Source organism: Puma concolor, chromosome E4 (assembly GCF_028749965.1).
Source record: "Puma concolor isolate L17-30 chromosome E4, mPumCon1.1.hap2, whole genome shotgun sequence".
In the NCBI taxonomy this organism is placed as follows: domain Eukaryota; kingdom Metazoa; phylum Chordata; class Mammalia; order Carnivora; family Felidae; genus Puma; species Puma concolor.
In genome coordinates this window covers 64,021,509-64,038,412 of record NC_141683.1, presented here as the reverse complement: position 1 = coordinate 64,038,412, position 16,904 = coordinate 64,021,509, and the positions used below count along the sequence as shown (strand labels likewise).

The 16,904-nt window shown below is 45.4% G+C and overlaps 1 protein-coding gene across 5 annotated transcripts in view; it reads left to right on the top strand.

The window, feature by feature from the left end:
* AKT3 (AKT serine/threonine kinase 3) overlaps positions 1–16,664 on the top strand; it is a 309,160-nt gene extending 292,496 nt beyond the window's left edge. For all 5 annotated transcript variants that reach the window (XM_086694762.1, XM_086694759.1, XM_086694760.1 and 2 more), the window contains 2 exons: positions 5,920–6,022; positions 13,120–16,664. In XM_086694762.1, the coding sequence (XP_086550888.1) occupies positions 5,920–6,022; positions 13,120–13,205 (189 nt within the window). In that variant the 3' untranslated portion in view covers positions 13,206–16,664. The remainder of the gene's footprint in view (positions 1–5,919; positions 6,023–13,119) is intronic.
* The last annotated feature ends 240 nt before the right edge of the window (positions 16,665–16,904 follow it).

Genomic DNA, 16,904 nt, shown 5'->3' with positions numbered 1-16,904 from the left:
GAAGAACTAGAGTGGCTGTATCAGTATCCTATGAAGAAGATTTCAAGGCAATGGTATCGGAGATGAGGATTGTTTCATCATAATATAGGGATCAGTTCATCAAGAGGATGTAAAAAACTTTAATTATTTTTGCATCTAATAACAAAACTTAAAATACATAAAACAAAAATTAATAGAACTGAAAGAAAAAACAAGTAAATCCACATTATAGTTGGGCATGTCAATGCCTGTTTTCAAATAATTGATACAAGCAGCAGAGAGAAAATCGTTAGGTTGTGAAAGAGTTTAGCAATCCCATCCACCAACTTAATCTAACTGACACAGAACCCCATCCGACAACAGAACAATATTCATTCTCTTCAAGATCACATAGATCGTTTGCCATTGAGCAGAACAACTCTATAAATCTTAAAGGATTCAAATAGTTTTAAAGCATGAAAAGAGAATAAAAACAAATCAAAACAGAGATACGTGGAAAATCCTCAAGTATTTGGAAACTCAGCACAATTTTCAATAATCTGTGGGTCAAACAAAGAAATCAAAAGGGAAATTAGAAAGGATTTTGAACGGACTAAAAATGAAAACAAAGCTTGTTCTGCTGTGGGATAGCTAACATAATACCTCAAGGGAAATTTGTAGCACTGAAGGACTACATTTGAAAGGAAGAAAGGTCCAAGATCAGTGACCTTATCTTCCACCTTAAGAAACTAGAAAAAAAAGAACAAATTAAACTCCAATACACAGAAGAAAGGAAATTATAAAGATTGGGGCAGCAGTCAGTGAAATAAAAAAAAAAAAAAATAAATAAAGTCAATGAAAGGAAAAGTGGTTCTTTGAGAAGATTAACAAAATTGATAAATTTCTAACCAAAGTGAACAGAAAAGCAGGAAGACAAGTTATGAATATCATGAATGAGAGGGGTGGCTTCACTATAGACTTTATGGGTATTAAATGGATAACAGGAAATAGTATGAAAATCTTCATGTCCATAAAACCAACAGTTTTGCTGAAATGGACAAATCCCTTGAAAGACACAAATTACCAAGAAGAAATGGATATGAATAGCCTTGTACCTGTTAAAGAAATTACATTTGTAGTTAAAATTCTTTCCACAAAAGACTCCCAAACCATTTGGTTTCACCAGTGAATTCTCCCAAACATTTACATGAGGAATAGTATCAATTCTACACAAATCTTCAATTTTCTGGAGCAATAAGGCAGTATTTCCCAGTTCATTCTAGTAGTTTAGCTTAACCTGAAAGCAAATGCAGGCAAAGGTAATACAAAAAAAGAAAGCTATAGAACAATTTCCTTAATGAAATTATATATAAAAATACTTAATGTAATTTTAGCAAATCAAATCCAGCAATACATACAAGAATAGCACATCATCACCAAATGGGATTTATACTAGAAATACAGAGTTGGTTTAATATTTAAAAACCAACTAAAATTTACCATATTAACAATAACTAAGAAATACACATGGTTATCTCACTGGATGTAGGAAAAAAAAGCATTCAAGAAAATCCAACATCCATCTGATTTAAACACAAAGCAAACCAACAAAAATGCTCCCAGTAAACCAGGAACTGGAAACTTCTCTGCCCTCATAAAGGACATCTAAGGAAAACTTACCACTAATATCCTAGTGGGGAAAGCCTGAGTGGTTTTCACAAAGTGAAGATGTTCACTCTGTTCAACATTGTACTGGAGTTTCTGGCCAGGGCAGGAAAAGAAGTAAAGAAAAAGAAATAAAATGCATTCAGATTGGAAAGAAAGAAGTAAGTCTGTCTTATTCAGGGACAACACTATTACCTATATAGAAAATCAGATGGAATCTATTAAAAAAACTACTAAAGTTTAACTCATTAGTTGTTTGATACAAGCTAAATATACAAAAGATTGCACAATACAAAAATAACTAAATGTATACAGCAGCAACGGACAATCCAAAATGGAAATTAATGTCACTTGTGACTGCAACAGAAATATGAAGTACTTAGGGATACTTCTGACAAAGATGAAAGCCCTTCATACTGCAAAGTAAAAAATATTGTAAGGAAATTAAAGACAACATACAGCAGGGGAGACATCTAATGCATTCATGATTTAGAAGACTCAGTATTTTTAAGATGATAGTTCTCTCAAAATTAATACATGAATTCAACACAATCCTAATCAATATGCTAGCAAGCTGTTTTGTAGAAATTGTTAGGTTGATTCTAAAATTCATCTGGAATGCCAAGGACTTAGAATAGCCAGAACAATTTTGACAAAAAAGAAAGTTGGAAAGCTTACATTGCCCAGCTTCAAGACTTACTAAGTTACAGGAATCAGGACAGTTTGTTCTGGACAGATAACATCTTTATTTGCCCACAGAGAATCTAGAAATCTAGACCCGTGCATAACTGGTTAATTGACCTGGAATAGACGTGCAAAGATCACTCAGTCCAACAAATTGTGATGGTAAAATGCACATACATACTTTTTTAAAACAGAATTTGCAGCATATACAAAATTAACTCAAAACAGATCATAGTCCTAAAGGTAGAGCCTTCTAGAAGAATATACAGGAGAAAACCTTTGCAGTGTTAAGTTACACAGAGACTTCGTAGATGAGAGTGGTGTGTGATCCACGAAGGAAAACTGACAAATCAGACAGCATCATTAGGAATGTGTGTTCTTCAGGAGGTACTGTTAAGAGAATGACAGGAAAAGTCACAAACTGGAAGAATATATGCAAATCGTAAATCTGATTAAAGACATACACGCAGATTGTGTGTAAAAAAAAAAAAAAAAACTCTGCATTTCATGACAAAAAGGGGAGTGGGGCAAATATTAAACAGACGCTTCACCAAAGAAGTTACAAATTCATGAAAAATACGATTATTCATTAGGGAAATAAATACATTAAAACCATAGTGAAGTACCACCACACATCCAAATGTCTTTTACTGAAGAGACCAACCAAACCAGTACTGGCAAGAACATAGTGGAACTTTGATCCACTGGTGGTAGTAACATAACATGAAGCGACCGCTTTGCGAAAACAGTTTGGCAGTTTCTTAAACAGTTAAATGTACATCTAGCATGTGACCCAGCCATTCCACTCTTTGGTATTTGTCCAAAATGAATGAAATCTCATCTCTGTACAAAGACTTGGACCTCAAGAGTCCTAGCAGCTTTATCTGTAATAGCCCCAAACTGGAAGCAACCCAGATGTCCACTGACAGGTGATGGGTAAACAGATGGCGGTACACCTGTATGACGGAACGTCACCCAGCCATGCAGTGGATGAGCTGTTGACACATGAAGTCACATAGACGGACGTCAAAATAATGGTGCTAACTGAAAAAAGTCAGAGAAAGGATACATGCTATACGATTCCATTTACATACAAGTCCTGAAAATACAAACAAATCAATCATGGCAGAAAGCGTGTCAGTCATTGCCTGCAGGGACGGAGGAGGGAGAGAGAGCTCACAACGGGCTCGTGAGAAAACAAACGTTTCTCCATCTTGATTTTGGTCATAGTTTCTTGGGTGAGTACACGTGTCAAAACATGTCACTTCGTACACTCCTGATACGTACAGTTTATTGTGTGTCAGTCAGCCCTCACCCTCACGGAGCTTCTGTTTTGTTGGGAGAAGGTGGAATGGCAGTGACGGTAAACAAATGTAAGTCTGTTTTGCATGTGTGTGCGTAGGTGTATTGAGTCAGATGCTGAAACACCATTTGGAGGAAAATGAAGCAGTGTGAGGATAGAAGGGGACGGGAGGGCGGCCACCTGGGAGAGGAGGCCAGGTAAGCCTTTGTAGCATTGGGACATCTGAGCAGAGACAAGCTTAAGCCTCCCGTGACCTTTGAAAACTGTTTTCAGATCTCGTTTGAGTGACCATTCTGGCTCTCACCTGAAAGGCTGGCAGCTTTTCCCCCAACTGGCAGGTCAGTCTTTGCCCTCAGAGGGGGCCGCTGGGAAGGGTGGGCAGAGGTTAGCAAAGCCGACGGCACGTGCCCAGAAACCCACCTCTGCCAAGAAGAGTTTCTTGTGGCGGATTTTTGCTTGGAAGGACGTGGAGGAACCATTTTTTGAGCATTTGTAAAATGGTGACTCCACCAGAGCCCCAGTCTCCAGTTGTCTGCAGGTAGAGGCAGTGACCCCTCCTTCTTCAAAGAGGAAAGCCCCAAGTTCTCTGATCCGATCACCTCTGCTGTTCCCGTGTGTGTAAGAACGCCCTTGAGTCTGAGAGGAAGAGGGAAGACTTCCGTCAGTGGAGCGAGTGCTCGCATGGCCTGGGGAGCATCACAGAGCAGGGTGCATGTGACAGAGGAGCTTGGCCCAGATGAGATCAAGGCTGTGGGAGGAGAACCAGGCTGCTGTTCCGAAGCCACTGCCAGTGACCAGTGGAACCTGGATTAGGTCCGTCCCCCCAAAAGTGCTTGCTAATAACCGGGGCTGTGCACTGGGGGCAAAGAGAAGGAATGATAAGAAGAAAAGAGATTAAAAATGCTCTGTTACATGGGCCATAAACAGGTGTGGTCCTTCATTCTGAAAATGTGCTTTTAATTCTGCTCAGCCCCTGGTGTTTTAAAACATAGTCTGTCTAGAGAATAATTTAAAGATTTTCGCCTATTTAACATAAATTTGATGACAGTAAGAGTGGGAAAATGCACTGAGTTAAAGCCAGTTGTGTGTTTCGTAAAATTTGTATAAAACATACTGATTTCTATCACTCTGTTTCCTGTTTTTCTGTACACACGGGAATTTTATTATAAAAGCAGTGTCTCCTGGGGTGCCTGGGTGGCTCAGTCGGGTAAGCGTCTGACTTTGACTCAAGTCATGATCTTGAGGTTTGTGAGTTTGAGCCCCACATCCGGCTCTGCACTGATGGGGGCAGAGCCTGCTTTGGATTCTCTCTCTGCCCCTTCCCCATTCCCTCCCCCCCTCCGTCTCTCTCTCTCTCTCTCAAAATAAATAAAAATAAACCTTAAAAAAATAAAAACAATAAAAGCAGTATCTCATATTCTGAATGGTACTCGTGAGAGCGTGTACTCTGACTCCAGGTCCTGGGTCGGGACTCCCTGTGTGAACAAGAAATCTGTAGACTCTCCTTCGAGGCCAGAGCCCTGACAAGCAGGAATCACACCCCAGCCAGTGGAGGTCACAGAGGTTCGGGCTTCTGTGGCTTCTGTGACCTTCAGCAGCCCCAGGCTTCCCCAGTGCCACACCTGCTGCAGGTCTGAGGCAGAAGAATCCAGCTCTGTCAGTTCCTAGAGTGATCACTCTTGACCCTCTCTTGGGTCACTGTCCCCAACAAGGATCTGATGCAACCTAGGGACGCAACGTTTGCACCTAACTTCGGGGGCTCCCAAGACTCCTGTCCCAGGGCAGGGGCAGGAGGTAACGCCCATCTGAAGTAAGCAGGTGTCGTTCTGTGCCAAGTACAGGGGCAGCACCCGGTGACCTGGAATAACTGTCACTAGGTTGTGTTCTTAATGACACAGCCTGGTGGGCCAGGCGCCACCGAGAGAACCGAGGGCAGGTCGTGCTTCTGCTGCACTGGGTAGAGCCTGCATTTTGTTACAGGGGTTTACATCTGTATGGTTTGTGTGCATGTTTGTTACTGGGGGAAAAACTAGGACTTTTCAGTATACTCTTTGCACCCTGTTCTTTGGTGTTCATGTGTTCTATTTCACACAATCCCTCCAATTTTATACAGAACAACCAAGTACCTCCTGTTCTGTGCTCCCGACTGTTGACTGGGAAGCCGAACTCCACGTCTCCCGTACACAGTGACTCAGAGTGTGGTCTCTCTGGCACTGTTCACTTCATTATTTGCTCCCTAATTTTATCCTAGAAATTAATTTTCCTAAATTGCAATCTGTTAACAGGAGTCTTGTTCTTTCTTCTTGCAGCTTGTACCTCCTTTTAAGCCTCAAGTAACATCTGAGACAGATACCAGATATTTTGATGAAGAATTTACAGCTCAGACTATTACAATAACACCACCTGAAAAATGTAAGTAAACCTAATAGTTGAAAATGTTTGACTATAATTGAAGAAAACAGCCACTTTTTGAAAAAAAAATTTTTTTAATGTTTATTTTTGAGAGAGACAGAGTGTGAGCAGGGGAGGGGCAGACAGAGAGGGAGATACAGAATCTGAAGCAGGATCTAGGCTGAGCTGTCAGCACAGAGCCCTACATGGGGCTCGAATCCATGAACCGTGAGATCATGACCCAAGCTGAAGTTGGATGCTTAACCAGCTCAGCCACCCAGGGGCCCCTGATATTTTCTTATAGGATATTTTCAAGATCAAATTCCACAGTGACTTACTCCATTCCACTTAAGAATGTGGAGTCCCTGGGGCTCTAACTCTTGATTTTAGCTCAGGTCATGATCTCGCAGTTCTTGAGTTCGAGCCCTGCATTGGGCTTTGTACTGACAGTGAGGAGCCTGCTTGGGATTCCTTTCTCTCTCTCTCTCTCTCTCTCTCTCTCTCTCTGTCTCTCTCTCTGTCCCTTCCCTGCTTGAGTGCATTCTTTCTGTTTCTCTCATAAAAGAACATGGAGTTCTGAAGTGGAAATACCGAAGACAGTAGCTGAGAGAAACGTTTTTGGGAGCCAGAAAAATTACATAAAGAAAAATTGCAGCCTGAGAATTACAGACTAAATTATAGACGACTTAGCCCTTGCTTACTATTCTAATGCGCGCTTGCCATCCGCTGAGAGGATTCTGAGGTAGACCCTGCTGTGCGTCCCTGACTGCTCACTCCCAGACCACCCTCAGAATCACGCTAATTCTGGTTTCCTGCATTCTTAATAGTTCTAAATTCACTCTAAATGGAATCACCCTGTTTTTATTTAGCTTTGTCTTAAGCACTAATATCTGTAAAGACATAATTTTGTTTGCTAGTAACTTTTTGATACATGTAAAGTGAATTACACGTGTGTTAAAACTGAACATTCATGCACCACGTAAGATCATTCCGCAAACACTAGTATGTGCACACTCTTCGATCCATATCCCAAACACGTGGGCTTTCAAGGAAAGAAAGGTACCAGATAAAACTTCCAGACAAGACACTCTCATGCCGACAAAGGACTGTGTGTCTGTCGTCATTAGCTCAACAGCGAGGATAAACTTGAGCGTGAGGGGCAGGCTTGAAAAGCCAGATCTCTTCCAGTCACACGTCTCTTGGCTCACAATCCCTTTGTGGTAGTTTTCTCTCCCTCTCTTCCCTTTAGGTCCCTTCCCACTGTTCTTCCCCCCCTCTTTCCTTTGCAAAAGGCAGGGTAGCGGAAGTGCTTGTTCACACTGAGGGTCCGCGAGCGGGAAGGTTGAGGTGCGGTGTTCTTCCAGCAGTGGACGTGGCCACCTGATGGTCTGGGGTTTCCAGCCCCGGGCCCGGGGCCTGACAACAAGGGGCTGTGAACACACCCTGAAGTGAAAAATATAATTACGTATGATATGCATAAGTGTGCTTTTCTTTCTTAAGATTTGCTGCAAGTTAAGAACCTCTTAACTTTAATTTTATAAGGGAAGAAATTGCAACCCAAAGAGAAATTGAGCTGCCCGAGTCCCTCAGTCAGTGTCAGCAGCCTTGCCGGGGCCCAGGCCAAGTTGTGAAAGATTAGTATGTTGAAGTGCTTCTCAGGGCATATCCCCAGTGGGACGACGGGCTTCCATTCTGTCTTGATCTTACAATGGTAAGAGTTGAAGACCATGTTGGACACCCTGTGCAGTCGTGGGCAGGTAGCTCAGGGCCCGCGTGAGCAGAATGGTGGGCACAGGCCGTGGCACCGATTCCACTGGCCCCAGAGTGGACCGTGTCAGGCAGTCCACTCGTCTGAAATGCTGGGCAGCACCAGTGAGGTGGTGGGTGGGCCCGTGAGCACTTCCCACCATAGAACATTTGCTAGGCCTCATCATTTGGATATGCTGTCACCTGTGATCAGACCACATCCTGCCCTTGCCCACAACCCTCCGGTGGCTCCCTAAATCTGTACTCTAAATCCGACTGATCCCACTGGCTCCCACAGGCCTGTCTGATCCCGGCCTTCTCCTGCTCCATCTTGCCCCCCGTCCCTGCGTTCAGCCACCCCTGGAGCACGCCGTGCCTCACTGTGTTTTACCGTGCCTCAGCACTGGTGTGCTAAGCGTTGTCCTGCCTGTGGTGCTCTTTCCCTCGATGTGTGCATGAACAGCTCTTACTCGTCCTCACATCTCAGCTTAAAGGTCACTTTGTCAGGGAGCCTTCTTCAACCTCCCATCTAAAGAATGGTGCAGCATGTTGGACACCGTCTCCTGCCCCCCTTGATGCTGTACGTTGACAATTGCTGATGGTCTTCCAGTTAATGTGTTTATTCCTTTGTTTATTGCCTATATGTCCAACTAGAAAGCAGTAACCCTGAGAAGAACGACCTGGTTTCTTATTCACTGCTGGCCTCAGCTGCTAGCTGGACACTTGGCCCAGTGTCAGTGCTCAGTGAACATATATTAAATGAATGAAGTCTACAGGCAACATAATGGCAATAAATTCGTATCTTTCACTCTAAGCGTCAATGGGCTAAACTAGTTCCAATCAAAAGACATAGGATAAGAAAACAAGATCCATCTCTGTGCTGTTTACAGGAGACCCATTTTAGACCTAAAGACACCTGAAAATAAGGGGATGGAGAACCATGTATCGTGCTAATGGTCGCCAAAAGAAAGCTGGAGTAGCCATACTTATATCAGACAATCTAGATTTTAAAATAAAGACTGTAACAAGAGATGAAGAAGGGCATTATATCATAATTATGTGGTCTGTCCGCCAAGAAAACCTAACAGTTGTAAACATTTATGCTCCAAACGTGAAAGCACCCAAATATATAAATCAATCACAAACATAAAGAAACTCCTTGATAATGATACCGTCATAGTAGGGAACTAAATGATGAATAAGCATTATGGTGGGAGGCAGGGTAGGCTCCCGGCCGGAAGGTGGCCAGCTCTTTCCAGAGATCATACTGGATCATACTGATGGGCTCCACCCGCTCCCAGGATTTTGTGCTTCTTCTCGCCGCCCCACGTCATACCCACAGCAACCTAGAAGGTGAGGTCCCAATGTGTCTCTGTGTCAGCCACCACCCCTTCGAGACCGTTTTCTCTGGTAAAGAGAGCTTTGGAATTTGTGGACTCTTTTAAGACAACTAGGTAGGTGGTCTTGGGAGTCACAGAAATAGGGACAGTCTGTAAACGCAAAGCCCCGAGGACATATTTTGCTTCCAAAGGTGGGAGTCCAGTCCCAGCAAGGATGAGCCTGGTGAGCCTGAAACGCAAGGCAAAGGGAACCGTAAAGGATGAGAGGAGACTGGGGTCGGGGTGCCCCTGTTCACGTCCTGACTCTGCCACCCCATCCTGGAAAGGGGCAGGTCCCTCCACCCTCTGGGAAAGGGGATGCAGGGCTGGCTAATGTCCCCGGGCCCCGACTTTCCCCTGCTGTGTACCTGAGAAGCCATCTCTTTGGGAAAAGCGCCTGAGTTGTGCAGCTTTGAATGGCCGTAGCTTTGATTTTATTGAAGTGCCACACAAACCGGTCTGTAGTGTTCTGTGTCCTGTGATGCATGCTTGGAGCGTGGTGACAGGCCCAGTACAGTAAATGCCCAGCAGAAGAGTGGGCATGAATCTGGGAGGACTTTGGGAGGCCAAAATATGATGCAGGGAGTGGAAGGGACCCCACAGACCAGCTGCCGAATCCAGGACTACGAGTAAGTTAAACCTCAGGCTCTGTGGCAGGTGCTGCCCTGGCCATCAGTCCTTTCTTCATACTGACTTGATTTCGAAGCCCTGGCGGTCAAGGCCCAGATGTCTCCAGGATTCAACTTGCAGCCTCACCCCACACTCCAGACTCACATGGCACTGGTCGTGCTGAGAGCATGTCGTTAACACACCCTCTGTGGCTTGATTTCTAGAACTTAGAAATTGAGGGGGACCCAGCACAGCTTCTAGAATATAATCTGAACCTGGCGTCTCAGCTTCTTGGTCAGCAGAAAGGAATGTCGTGACAGAGCATTTTGTCACTAACAGCATCCGTGTCATTTTAGACGTGGGGAACGCTGTATCCGCCCAGTGACTCGCTGATTGAAAGGGTATGAAGTGTGTTTCTAGTGTGAGACCAGGGTCAGCAGGAGGCCCACACACTGTAGTACCTTCCAAGGTGGACCTCAGAATCGACCTATGAACGTGTGGCTGTTTCGGGTATCGGAACCGAGAAACCTGAGTCCAGCAGAGTCCTGCGTCTGACAGGGCGTCTGGTTTCCTGACTCTGCAGAGGGAGTGAAGGTCACCTGAGGCCAGGGGGTGCCTGGTGGAGGGAGGGCCACAGCAGCCAGTCTTTACCTGGATGTCCCCCAGGTGCATCCTGGATTCTTGTAGGAGGACAAATCAAAGGAGATCTGGTGAAACCCCAAGCTTGATTACATTTCACTTGATCTTTTCTTGCAGCTTTGAGTGGTGGTGCTGGGATGGCCGTGGCCGTCCAGCAGCTAACACACGGAGGTTTTGTTCCCAAAGCCTCCATGATACGTGACAGTTGTCTCCCCACTTGCCACCTTGCTTTTATGAGGCAGAATGGAGTTACTTTTTAGAACAAATCAGCAGTTAGACAAAATGTTCCTTCCCTGCAAACAGCTGTGGTCACGTGTCAGATTGTTCTCACTGGTGTTAATTGAACAGATTTGGGAATGTGTCGTCTTGCATTCTACCCATGAATGGTCCTCTGCCTTCCCTTATACAGGAAAAGAGGATTTCTTTGAGATCTAGTAGCTTGTAATGCCATATAATTATAGTTGTTAAACTCTAAGAAAATCGGGCGATGGATTGTTCCTCGGACTGGAGATTCTGATGCGAACTGGGGAGTTGACCTCCACTTTCTTGTACCAGATAGGTCTCGTGTTTTTAGTGTGGGTCCTGTGTGTGGTCAGCATGGTTCCCTGCGACCCAGCTTTCAGAGCAGAAACCTGTTCGTGGACGGTGTGTTATTGCGGGCTCTGGCTCGGGCAGGCTGCTGTCCCCTCCCTCCACAGCCCCCCACCTGTGCAGATCAGAGGGCTGCCAGTGCCTCCCCCGAGCACCTCCTCAGGGAAGGATCAGATACTGGCCCCAGGAGGCAGCGGTCCTGAGGGAATGGGGTCATCAGCATTAGAGAATTTCAAGGTGTGGGGCCCTGGCCTAGTCATCTGTGAGACTGAGATTTCTTCGTGTTCGAAAATGTGATTAATGTATTACTCAAGCTACAGAACGAAGACTCTTAATTCTCAGCTGACCTGCAGCCTAGAGCAGTAAATGCTCCTCCTCGGAAGGAAGCCCGGCCCCTCCTGTGTGGCTCCTGTGTGGTGTAGGGGCAGCATAGCACAGTCCCCTCTCTGCCCAGCCTCCTGCATGGGCAGTCCAGCCAGTCTGCACGTTCATGGCGCAGAAAAACACTCAGCCAAACAAAGCTGTTGGTGGGGAAGACTCTTGCCTTGAAATGTGATTTGCGCAGAATGCTCCGAATTTGAACATTAAGCTTTCAGCTGCCTTTTCTCTAGAGTTTTTATACTTTGTGACTCAACAGGCCATCCCCAGCCCCTACCACCTCTTGTGCAGCTAAAAATACTGTGGAAGGTATTTCATCTAAATGATGCATGTGGTTTGCTTGATGCCTAGCAAATATTTGATAATAGGGAGGCAGAGATTTCCCCAAATCACAGGGCTTTCTAGAAATGCTGACAATATGCCTGTCAGCAGCAGGAAAGAAGCCTGTGGAGGTCCATGGTCTACACGGAGCAGGAAGCCACAGATCTTCTCCATGGACTGAGTCCCACCTAATCCAGTGATATTTTCTGTTACATTCAAGGCTGAAAATGGTTAGCAACTTGATCCCTTTCTAGAATCTTCTGTATTCAGAATAGAATATTGAGAAGAAGCACAGTGAGGCAAGAGCAGAAACGTTTGCTCTCCAGAGGAATGTGTGTCATCGAGGAGCACAGAGAGTCATCCTTGTGTGACAGGCTGTGATTTCTCCCATGATGTGACATACATGCTCTTGGAGAGGCTGGAACATCCAAGGAATCTGCAATGTACTCCCTGTATGTATTTGAGGAAGTGGAATTATTTTGCTTGAAGCAAAAAAGGTTGGGTGTTTGAAAGCCTCCTCTGGGGCTTTCACTGTGGGCCAGCACGTGACCCCCGCACACTGGGGGAGAGCAGTGGGCACCCCTGCACAGACACGGAACCCCAAGGGTGGCCAGAGCCCGGAGCAGGTGCACAGGGGATGGTGTGGACTGGGGTGACTGAACACATGATGACGTACAAGGAAGAGCCTCCTGCTGGGTGGGACTTCAGTCACCAGAACGGTTACGAGAAGGGCTTGGGTGACCATTTGAGATCCTTCAAATGTGGGAAGGCAGGGAAGATGAGGGTGGCTAATGTGAAAGCAGCTTCCTCTGTGCCTTCGAGTGTCTTTCTGCTGTTGGTTTCCCGAGGAGCTAGTGTTTGGATGCTGACATCTTACCCTCTCTTTACTCTGGTTTAAAGTTGCCTTTTAGGGAAATTGGGAATGGTGACTAAAGACAGATATGAGATGTAGAGTAAATAATGAGTCCTGTAAAATTAAGGGCCCATATGAAGCTTTATTTTGCAGTCACACCTAAAGCACCATGAAAAAAAAATACGCACATTTAAAGGCAGTTGGTAGCGGATTCTAGACAAACACGGGGCCTTAGGGTTTGATCCCTGTAATTTTGACACGCACGGTTTCGTGAAATTGAGGGTTACCGAATCTCGTTTGTTCCTTCTTATTTAAAAAAAGTCTTCTCTTCAATAGTATTTTTTTCACAGCATCCTGAGTCTTAAGATGGTCATGTCTTGAAGGAGATGATTTGATGTTGTTATCTCTTTGTGGATCGTGTGTTTGAAAGTGAGATTGTTTGGGGATTAAGTTTAATTAGTCTGTGTTTTGCTGACAAACCCGAGTTTCTGGGAGCTCGTTGCCTCTGTTAATCCTCATGATGCTAGAAGTTCAAACTAAGAAGACCAGAGATGGTGTTGCAAAAGGTAAACGTACGCTAAGTGGCCGCTTTCTGCCCGCAGATGACGAGGACGGCATGGATGGTGTGGACAGCGAGCGGCGGCCACATTTCCCTCAGTTCTCCTACTCTGCCAGCGGCCGGGAATAAGGCCCTCATTCTGCTCCTTCACGGTCATCCTGGATTTTCTTCCTCAAGATGATTCCTGGACACCACACCAGTCGTAGCTCTTACAAAGCAGGAGCGCCTCCAGACACCCCAGCCCACGCACACCCCCACGAGAACACACCTGTACGCAAACACACCTGTTTGTTTTTGCATGAAATTGTATCTCCGTCTACGGTCTCATGCTGCTGCTGCTACTGTCTTACTGTCCTATAAGCAACTTTAAGAGGTAATTTTACAGTCTTTGGAAGTCACGAGCCCGCCATTGTTCACTTGTGCACAGTTGTCATCTTTCGATCTTTTGGTTTTTGTTTTTCCCTAACAGTGAAGGCTAAATGAGATACACTGAGTCTAGGTACATTTTTTAACTTTCTGGAAGATAAATCAAAAACTAATTAGACTAAGAAGATTTAGCGTATAATTCAGAGTAAGCGATTGCGGCAGGGTGGTGATGTGCATATGCGGGTTGTAGGAGAGCCTATCAGATCAGTGCACAGAGTGGGGAACTCGCACGCAGACCTGGCTGGAGTCCGTAGGGAAGCATCCGAGAGAAGGCCTGACCAACCGTTGAGCTAGCTCGATAGACACACACTTAATCCCTGTCGGACGCTGCCGAGGAAGCCTGCCGCCCCACCCGGACGTCCAGACCTCACTGGCGGCTGGCGGCAGACGAACACTGTCCTTCCGGGGAAGGAGGCATATGCACAGCAGAGGCAGGTCACTTAAAGGGGCTATGAAACCATTTGCACCAGAGAGCATTTTTCTTTTTTCCCTGTGCTTGGAAACCTTTTTCCCTTCTTGATATTTATCACCTCTGATGGCTGAAGAATGTAGACAGGTATAATGACCCTGCTTTTCACCAAAATTTGTACACCGAGGTAAACAGGTGTTTGCCTTATTTGTTTTAAGTTTTTACTTTGAGTTCTACGTGAATTCGCTTTTTCTCGGATGTTAAATCTTTGAATGTCCTTTTATGATTTTGTTTATATTGCAGTAGTATTTATTTCTTAGTGAAGAAAACTGTGTGTCATGTTAGCAAATGCAGCGCCAGCTTACATGAAATAGACTCACTGCAGTTTATTTGGACCCGTGTGCAAGGATGTACACGCCAATGAGAGGCATGCACTTTTTCTCCTATGTGACAAAATCGGACGAGGCTCTGAAATTGTACATCTTGGTTAGAATTTGGCTTTGGGAGAAGAGATGCTGTCATTTAACCCCTTGGTGCTGAAAGTGAGAAAAATCCCCAACTCTCCAAGCCGAGGGGTTAATGAGACAGAAGGATGTCGGTGTTGCTCATTCGAGGATGGAAAGGCTCTGACGCCTGGCGACGTAACGCGGGGGAGGAAACCGAGACCCGCGTGACCGTGAGAAACCAACTTGACTTGGCAAAAGGAACGCATCTCGAGTATTTACAAAGTAGGCAGTAAGGGGTGAGAACCTGGTGTGTTTATTCCGCTCATGGTACATTTATCACTGAATTAAGCCATCAGGGAAAACACAAAACAACACAAAAAAAGAACACCTCCAACTTTTCTTTTTCTGTATATACTCATGTCCCCCAATTCCAACATTTCTCACTGAGAGGGGACATGTATGCAAACCTCATCTTTCTCCTTCATTAATGATGATCTTCAGATTAAACCCTTTGGTGCTAGGAGCTGACATTTTCCAAAGCAGCCTATGAAGTCCAGGGGCCGGGGGCCCTGTTGTGGAAGCTGGCAGCCGGCCCCACGGAGCGTTCGTGGGGATGGATCGGTCACGTGATCTGACAGCTCCCCGTGGAAGACTGCGGCATGACGTGCTGTCACTGTCGAGATGCGTTGTGCGCAAGAGCGAGTGACTTTCTGAGTAGGATGAATCATATTCATACGCAGATGTCTTAGCCTCGTGACGCTGGAAGTGTGGTCTGTACAGGAGACGCCACTGCTGGCGGTGGGCGGGCCACTGGGGCTGAGGGGGTTAAAGGGCATTTTACTAAGGCAGCTAAGACATATTCAGACATAGGTTTTATCCTAATTTTTCATATTTCTACCTGAGTGAAGTTCATCCTCAGCATCGAGTAGGAAGTTACAGGAAATGGTAGTTCATTCCTTCTGACACATGTAGCTTCACTTTTTTGTTTTTTCTTCCCTTGGAATTATGTTGAATGTTTCACTTTGATAGAAAGTAGACTAGGAGGTATGTCCTGTAAGTTGTCTCGCATCCATTATATACAAGAGGAACAGGGAGAGGCAGAGAAGGCGGCTGAGGCTGGCTGAGGTTTGTGCGGAGCGTCCGTCCCTTTCGAGGAAAAGGGGGGCCCGTACACTAAGCACTTCGATAGCTTCCCCCCCCCCCCAAACCTTAAGGTGATTTCCATGACCCTGGCCAAGGACACTTCCTAAAGGTTAAGGACCGCGTGGACGGTGCCCCGGGCTGGCCAAGCCTCCCAGCCAGCTCTCCAGGCCCAGTCACTCTCGGCCTCGAGATCCGTCAGAGGCACCGAGGTGTTTCCAGACTTCCCCCTCCCCCGCTCTCACCCCCAGGTCTCAATCAGCTGGCACCGAGGACCGACAGGTAACACGTGTGTGTAGAGGGAGATTTCTGGAGATTTCTGCACCTGCCCTCGAGGCTGCCCGTAGCTGTGGCATGGGCCGCCGGCAGATGGCAAGGCCTGAAACCCAGGATCGTTCTATCAGAGTTCGGTTCAGACTTTGTGGACTCCACCCCGTACTAACTCTCGTGAAGTCTGCCCTCTTGTCTCAGTGCAGCCACCTGGGAGGAAGTTGGCCATTTCTGCTTGGATTTCTGGCAGGTTGCTCACAGCTTTGCTTTCTACACTAATTACATAGCATTATTCCAGTATTTTCCATTTTCCCGTACCTGATTTCCGGCTTCTTAAAGCTGACTGTTCTTGCAGGGGCCCCTTGCTTCTTCTCCTAGAGTACAAAGGTAAGGGCCTCCCTTACTAACTGCAGGGTCTCTGTATTACACCTCAACGTACACACTTTGCTGCTACTGTTTGTACTGTCTACAGTAGAATTTCCTTATCTTGCTCCTGGTAGTGCATTACAGGCAAGCATGAAATGTAAAGTATTTATTTAAATAAAAAGAAAACCTCTAAATTGGTAATTGAATTACCTCCCTGTAGCTTTATAGTTTGTGACATTTCTTGACCTTGCTAGTTCTTTCATTAGATCCGCGCAAGATCTAGTCATCTGGTTAAGGATTTTAAGCAGACGCAACTATGAACCCAAGAAACTGTATTACTCTTACTGTTGGTCATACTAAAACTAAAACTGTTCATTTCCTTAAGTATATGACCCACAAGGATGTGAAATAACTACAAGAAACTGTTTTTGTACACTGTACATCCTTAGTATTTTTACACGTATATGATAGGGATGCACATTATTTTCCTTCGTACAGACAGCTTAAATAAAGCACTATGTCAATCTGCTACTTCTCTGTTTATTGTTGTTGGACGTGGTTCTGTAATCTCAGAAAATCTTTTCTGGAAAACAAAGAGATTTTTAATAGCTCCAGCTGGTATTAACCTACCCTACATAAAATGTGACAGGAAAATACAGCAGTTTCTTGTAGCCCCGAACGCACACACAGGATTATGTTGTTACTTCAGTGACGTGGCAGTAGCGTGGTCGTGCAGACTCGGACGAAGGGCCGCCTCCGAAGGGGAGACGC